At 54.0% G+C, this 8,053-nt stretch overlaps 1 protein-coding gene across 2 annotated transcripts in view; it reads right to left on the minus strand.

Moving 5' to 3' along the window:
• Positions 1–8,053, minus strand: part of TBCD (tubulin folding cofactor D) — a 162,110-nt gene that overhangs the window by 118,215 nt on the left and 35,842 nt on the right. For both annotated transcript variants that reach the window (XM_075351439.1, XM_075351440.1), the window contains exons 11-14: positions 7,741–7,871; positions 6,691–6,751; positions 5,197–5,271; positions 3,771–3,865 (exon numbers count right to left, since the gene is read on the minus strand). In XM_075351439.1, coding sequence (XP_075207554.1) covers positions 3,771–3,865; positions 5,197–5,271; positions 6,691–6,751; positions 7,741–7,871 — 362 coding nt within the window. The remainder of the gene's footprint in view (positions 1–3,770; positions 3,866–5,196; positions 5,272–6,690; positions 6,752–7,740; positions 7,872–8,053) is intronic.

Here is an 8,053-nt window from a genome sequence, read left to right on the forward strand (position 1 = left end):
GTCACGTCATGTGCGGCGCATCCCTGACCAGGCACGTCATGTGCGGCGCATCTGTGACGCCCTGGGCAAGCCAGGGGTCACAGGTCATGACACCACCACACCCTACACCCCGGATAGGTACACCGAAGCTACCCAAAAATCCTTGTTGCCTTCCTCCAGGGGCTGATGTTCACACCAGGGGGTGGGCCAGGCGGTTGGCTCCACCCACCGAGGAGTTCACAGTCCTGGAGGCGGGAAAACCAGCAGTTAAGTTTAGCTAGGGAAGTGAAAGGAGGTGGTAGAGGAGCAAGTGAGAAAAGTGACAGAGAAAGTGAGAGTTGAGAAAGCCTGAAGTCGGTCCGGGTGTGTGCCCCGGACTGAGACAGCAAGGTCAGCAGACGGCGGCGACTGTCTGCAGGAGAGGCTGATCGGAGGTTGCCGAAAGGACCGTGGACGGGTGGTGGCCCGGCGGTACCGGACCGGTATACGAAGAGAAGCCAGCACCATTGGCAGGGGCCTTTCGGATCCCGGCAAGGCTAGGAGTCGCCGTGAATTTGCCAAATCCGTCAGTGAAGGGGACCTCCTGGGTCTCCCAACAACTAAGTCCCGATTGAAGGCAACAGTCCAACCGTAGGAGAGAGACACCGCCACCGCCAAGGCACCAGTTTCTCAGGGCCAGCGCCTGCGGGCAAAAAGGGGCTCCTCCGGCTCATATCCAAGCCGGGGAGCGGGTTACCGGTGGGAACCCATCGCTACCAACATTACATTAGGTGCAGGGACAGAGACCGTCACCGTCAACTACCGGGGAAAAGCAACAGCAGCTGTCCGTGGGAACCGTCTTTCCAGCCGTGTGTTTTACCGAGAACTGTGTCACCGTCTCAGGCTGAGTGAGTACCACAGTGCCGTGAGGCACAGCGCTGCCCCCGCGTCCCTGCACCCCACCAAGCCCTGCAACGGCCCTGCCATCCAGCATCCCCCACCTCATCACTGGGCCCCGGGACAACTACCACCTACCCACGGAGGGGAGAACTAACAACTTTGCTGCTCCCAGTCACCGCTCCCGGGATCCCCATACAGAGCAGCGGTGGTGTCCACACAATCACCACAACCGTGGGTGGCGTCACGGACAATAAACTATCCCAAAAACCAATCCCCTTTTCACTCACGGGCGAGGAGCGCCGCTCGAGTCCCCGGGATCCGGCCCATCGCTCGAGCCACCGAGCAGCAGCAGGCCGCAGCAGAGGCGGCGGCCGGACCCGAGCAGTAGGGAAAGCGCGGCGTCCCCTCCTCCGCCCGCGACACATCCCTGACCAGTCACGTCATGTGCGGCGCATCCATGACCAGCCACGTAATGTGCGGCGCATCCCTGACCAGTCATGTCACGTGCGGCGCATCCCTGACCAGTCACGTCACGTGCGGCGCATCCCTGACCAGTCACGTAACGTGTGATGCTTCCCTGACCAGTCACGTCACGTGCGGCGCATCCCTGACCAGTCAAGTCATGTGTGGCGCATCCCTGACCAGTCACGTCATGTGCGGCGCATCCCTGACCAGTCACGTCATGTGCGGCGTATCCCTGACCAGTCACGTCATGTGCGGCCCATCTCTGACCAGTCACGTCATGTGCGGCGCATCCCTGACCAATCACGTCATGTGCGGCACATCCCTGACCAGTCACGTCATGTGCGGAGCATCCCTGACCAGTCACGTCATGTGTGGCGCATCCTTGACCAGTCACGTCATGTGCGGCGCATCCCTGACCAGTCACGTCATGTGCGGCGCATCCCTGACCAGTCACGTCATGTGCGGCGCATCCCTGACCAGTCACGTCATGTGCGGCGCATCCCTGACCAGTCACGTCATGTGCGGAGCATCCCTGACCAGTCACGTCATGTGCGGCGCATCCCTGACCAGTCACGTCATGTGCGGCGCTTCCCTGACCAGTCACGTCATGTGCGGCGTATCCCTGACCAGTCACGTCATGTGCGGCGCATCCCTGACCAATCACGTCATGTGCGGCGCATCCCTGACCAATCACGTCATGTGTGGAGCATCCCTGACCAATCACGTCATGTGCGGCGCATCCCTGACCAATCACGTCATGTGCGGCGCATATCACCTCACACAGAAGCTTCTTATACTAACAATGTCCCTTGTTGCCTATAGCAACCAATCACAGCTCCTATTACTGACCTGAGGTAAAATAGAAGCAGAGCTGTGATTGGCTGCTCGAGGTCACCTGATAAATATCCAGGCTAACTGTCCATACAGCCGGTGTATTACCTCACACATCCAGTCAGTAAGGACGCATTCCCTGAGTCAGACGAGTCATAGTGATACTATGGATTTACATGGGACTGCCGGCGAGCTTACTTCACACTATGATATTCTGGGCAGACGGGCGGTGGCAGTGTCATGGCGTCAGGAGCCCTCGATGGCGGTGGACACAGGCGTTACGGCCCGTCCTCACAATCTACACGTCTTCTGGTATTCGGCCCGAGGCAAGAGAAACTGAGCGCTGGTGTGCGGATCTCTGGAGGCGGCGGAGGAATGTGACCGCAGACAATGGGACACCACACGCGGTAACGACACCGCACCTCATGGTCACCTTGACTGTGCGAGCGCCCGGCCAACGCGCAGCTGACGTGAATCCCGGAGGGGCCGGGTACAAGTCCGTACTCGCCGGCCCTGCGGCTACAGGCGTCCTGGACGGGGCGACGGGTAAACACAATGCAAATCCGCTCCTTGGCCACCTCCTCATTTAAAGGGGCGCGCAGCACTGCACTGCATTCCTCCACGTTTTCAGGATCTCTGCTTGCGGATCCTGACAATCTGGATGTCCAGGTCACGCGGTAACGAGCCAGGAGCTGGTGGCGTCATCACCTGACCCGGACGGACTATCACTCACCTCCCTGCTTTCTCGTGGCAGGACGGACACTCACAGGGAAGGAGACCCATTTTTTTCTAACCGCCTAAATGCAGCGTCTGTTGGCTGCAGCATCTAAAGGGGTTAACCATCCCACCATCGCGTCCCTGCTTCCTCATGGCAAGAGACCCATTTTTTTTTTTGTTTAACCGTCAAAATGCAGCATTTATTGGCTGCAGCATCTAAAGGGGTTAACCATCCCACCATCGCATCCCTGCTTCTTCATGGCAAGAGACCCATTTTTTCTGTCTAAACGCCTAAATGCAGCATTTATTGGCTGCAGCATCTAAAGGGGTTAACCATCCCACCATCGCATCCCTGCTTCCTCATGGCAAAAGACCCTTTTTTATTGACTAACCGCCTAAATGCAGCATTCATTGGCTGCAGCATCTAAAGGGGTTATCCATCGCGTCCCTGCTTCCTCATGGCAAGAGACCCATTTTTTTCTGTCTAACCGCCTAAATGCAGCATCTGTTGGCTGCAGCATCTAAAGGGGCTAACCATCCCACCATCGCATCCCTGCTTCCTCATGGCAAGAGAACCATTTTTTCTGTCTAACCGTCAAAATGCAGCCTCTGTTGGCTGCAGCATCTAAAGGGGTTAACCATCCCGACATCACCTCCCCGATTCCTCATGGCAGGGCGGACACTCGCAGGGAAAGAGACCCATTTTTTTCTGTCTAACCGCCTAAATGCAGCGTCTGTTGGCTGCAGCATCTAAAGGGGTTAACCACCATGGATCGGAAAGATCTCCATACCTGGGCATCGCAGGAGGGATCCCGCCTATACAGGGGAGGAGCGAGAAGCAGAATACCCGCCCCCAAAACAAATCCATCCTACACGTATTAATAAAGGGAAGCGTTTACCGTCAGGGAGGCGAGAAGGAAGCAGCAGTCCTCTCCGGCCCAGCTCCGCCAGCGCCAGGCAGCCCCCGTGCCAAGCATTATTGGTCTCCTGGAAGCTGTGGGAAAGGAAAGAAGAAACATTCAGTGACCACAAGCCCACCAGGGCACAAATGTGAGAGGGGGTCAATGACAGGTATGGGGGGATTCAACTGCCCAGAATGATACAACAAACCACAGTAGAAAAAGCAGCACAGAGTATTACAGGAGAGGATTGTGAGAACTAAAAGGAGCAGGGTCCCAGGAGGACACAATCCCTACGAGGGTCGTGGGGGGAGAGGAAAACCAATCCCTATATATAGGAGGGGTCACATAGGACCCATTCTCTGAGCTGTATCGCAAAAGGGGGTATCTGCAGAAACCAAATCCCTGCGGGGGTCTCGGGAGGAACCCAGTGTCTGTGGTGTCTCAGCAAGGGGGTCCCACTCTCTGTGGTGGGATCTTGGGATAAATGGTGATGGGGAGGGGGGTAAAGACACCCAATCTCATTGTGGGGGGGGGTAAGCATACCCCTGTGGGGTTCTTGCATGGGGAGGGGTCAGCCTAATCCTTTAGGTGGGTTCTCGGAGAGGAAACCCATTTGCTGTGGGGGTCTTGGGGGGGGTAGTCAATCTAATCCTTAAGGGGAAAACCCATTTGTTGTGGGGGTCTTGGTGGGGGAGCCCCACTCGCTATGTGGGTCTCAGAGGAAACCCCAACTCTGTGGGGTCTCAGGAAAGGGGTGAGAGGAAATCGAATAATTGTTGAGGGGTTTGCAGCCAATCCCTGGGGGGTCTCGGAGGGAAAACCCATTTGCTGGGGGTCTACTCCCTATGGGCGTCTCGGAGGAAATCCAATCTTTAAAGGGTCTACGAAAAAGGGTGAGGGTGTGAGAAAGCTGAATAATTTTGTGGGGGAGACCTAATCCCTGTGAGGGAGAAACCAATCTGTGTGGGGTCTTGGGAATGTGGAACCCAGTCCCTGTGGGTGTCTTGGAGAAAACCCAATCTCTGTGGGGTCTCAGATAGGAGTGGGGGGTTTTGAGGAAACCAAATCATTGTAGGGGGTGGCTAATCAATGTGTGGGTATCGAAGGTCCATCCCTAGGGCGACCAATTCCTGTGGGGGTCTCGGGAATATGCGGACCTTCATCTGACGGCCTGGACAGTATATATACTCGTCTGTATACACAGGACAGGAGGGGATGGGGCTGGGGGGGGGGGGGACACAAGTCGGCACAGGCCTCCAGGTGCACGGGGAACCGCTATGCAAATCCTGTCAGTAACAGTCCCAGCCAGCATCAGATTAACCCTGACGGGACCCCTGAGCGTCACAGCCTCCCTCCTCCTCCTCCCCGCACAGGAGACATCATGGCCGACCCCCTGTTCATGGCTATATAGTCTTGTGATTACCTAAAGCAGTCCAGCACGGAGCCCACCACATCGTCGGCCAGGTCTCTGGGCAGCCGGCCCGTCAGCCGTCCAATCCTGGGAAAACAAAAAACGGAAGATGGGGTAAGCGGGGAGACAGGGCGATAGTCGGGCGCGGGGCAATAGCTGTGTATAGGGTGAGAGCTGGGCGTGGGGCGAGAGCTGTGTACAGGGCAATAGTCGGCGCGGGGCAAGAGCTGTGTACAGGGCAATAATCGGGCGCGGGGCGAGAGCTGTAGAGCTGTGTATAGGGTGAGAGCTGGGCGCGGGGCAAGAGCAGTGTACAGGGCAATAGCCGGAGGCGGAGCGAGAGCTGTGTACAGGGGAATAGTCGGGCGCGGGGTGAGAGTCGGGCGCGGGGCGAGAGCAGTGTACAGGGCAATAGCCGGACGCGGAGCGAGAGCTGTGTACAGGGCAATAGTCGGGCGCGGGGTAAGAGTCGGGCGAGAGCAGTGTACAGGGCAATAGTCGGGCGCGGGGTGAGAGCTGTGTACAGGGCAATAGTCGGGCGCGGGGTGAGAGCTGTGTACAGGGCGATAGTCGGGCGCGGGGTGAGAGCTGTGTACAGGGCGATAGTCGGGCGCGGGGCGAGAGCTGTGTAGAGGGCGAGAGCCGGGCGCGGGGCGAGAGCTGTGTACAGGGTGAGAGCCGGGCGCGGGGCGAGAGCTGTGTACAGGGGAATAGTCGGGCGCGGGGTGAGAGTCGGGCGCGGGGCGAGAGCAGTGTACAGGGCAATAGCCGGACGCGGAGCGAGAGCTGTGTACAGGGCAATAGTCGGGCGCGGGGTGAGAGCTGTGTACAGGGCAATAGTCGGGCGCGGGGTGAGAGCTGTGTACAGGGCGATAGTCGGACGCGGGGCAAGAGCTGTGTAGAGGGCGAGAGCCGGGCGCGGGGCGAGAGCTGTGTAGAGGGCGAGAGCCGGGCGCGGGGCGAGAGCTGTGTACAGGGTGAGAGCCGGGCGCGGGGCGAGAGCTGTGTACAGGGTGAGAGCCGGGCGCGGGGCGAGAGCTGTGTACAGGGTGAAAGCCGGGCACGGGGCGAGAGCTGTGTACAGGGCAATAGTCGGGCGCGGGGTGAGAGCTGTGTACAGGGCGATAGTCGGGCGTGGGGCGAGAGCTGTGTACAGGGTGAGAGCTGTGTACGGGGTGAGAGTCGGGCACGGGGCGATAGTCGGGCGCGGGGCGAGAGCTGTGTACAGGGTGAGAGCCGTGCGCTGGGCGAGAGCTGTGTACAGGGTCAGAGCCGGGCGCGTGGCGAGAGCTGTGTACAGGGTGAAAGCCGGGCACGGGGCGAGAGCCGGAGAGATTTGATTGCAGATTGCGACAAGGAAGTGAAGGAGCAAACAAGAGAGCTCCTGCCCCGAGGGCTCCGCAAATCTCACTACAATGGTGTTTGCTCTGCCAACTGTGAGACCAGTAACGGTCGGGAGAGAAGGGGGAAGAGAAGCTCTGCACAGTGCCCGGCCGGACCACCTACCCTTTCGCTGCAGACCATCGCACAATGGTGTCTTTGTCCTTCAGCCCCACCAGCAACTGCTCTGTAAGGAGACAAAGGGAGAAATTAATAAGCTTTAGAAAACATATTTAGACTCCATGCTCTGGAGGGGCTTTGTGTTTTTTATCTAAATTTGATATATTCATGCATGAAAAAAGTCTCGAAGTTGGGGGGCGCTGTTGCATTGAAGTCTATATAGAACAATAGCTGCTGTGAATTAGTGGTGAAAAGTGGTACTGCAGCTAAAAGTCTAAATAATAACAATAAAATAATAATAATAATAATAATAATAATAATAATGATACCAATAATAATAATAATAATAATAATAATAATAAACTAGCATCAAAAATAGTAAAGATGATTTAAAAAGAAAAATTACTACTAATATAAATGAATAAAAACAATTAAAGTATTAAACATAATTATAATATTTAATAAAATAATGAATAAAAATAAGAAAAAAAAATATAAAAAATAAACATTAAATAGATTAAATATTTTGTTCTTAAAATACTTTGATATTGTATTACATTTTTTAATTAATAATAATAAAATAAAAATATTAGTGCTAATCTAAAAAATAAAGACTATTAAAATTAAAATATTCAAAATATTAAATTAAAAATGTTTTTTTATAATTTATTACAATTTCTAATAATAATACTATTATTGATAAAAAATGAATACAAAATACAAAAATAATATTCAAAATATTAAAATAAAATATTTTTATATATACATTATTTTATAATTGCCATTTTTAATAATGAAATATTGAATTTTTTAAATAAAAAATATTGTATTTTTTTAATTATTGTTTTTAATATTGGAAAATAATAAAATATTTTATTCCTTTTTTTAATTCCTCAAAAACCTATATATAAATGGCGCAAAAAATAAAATAAAAAGTCCTAACTGTGGTTTTTACAATCTTGCAGCACGGAGGGTGGGGTGCGGTTCTCCCGGGCGTCACTCAACGAGCGCATGCCGCTTTGTTCAGAGAGAGCACAAGCAGTGACCAGCCCGTACCTACTACGTTCTCAATCTCCTCCGGGATGTCGTACTCTTCGTCGTCGGCGGAGGAGGCTGCAGTCGGATTTTGGATGGCGGCGGAGGCTTGAAGCAAATTTGCAGCCAGGGATCTGGATCCGCGCTGATACCTGGGGGAAGAGGAGGAAATTTTGGAAACTGACTACTACATGTACAAGATTAAACAGCAGCCATTACAAGGCCGTTAATGGGTTAAGAGCCTTTGTGGCCTGACTCCGACCCCCATCGCGGTACCCCGGACCCCAGCTATGGTGAGAGTAGCCCTACCCCTTATCTTCCGCCGTCTGTCTTC

The sequence above is a fragment of the Anomaloglossus baeobatrachus genome, chromosome 5 (assembly GCF_048569485.1).
Source record: "Anomaloglossus baeobatrachus isolate aAnoBae1 chromosome 5, aAnoBae1.hap1, whole genome shotgun sequence".
Lineage (NCBI taxonomy): Eukaryota > Metazoa > Chordata > Amphibia > Anura > Aromobatidae > Anomaloglossus > Anomaloglossus baeobatrachus.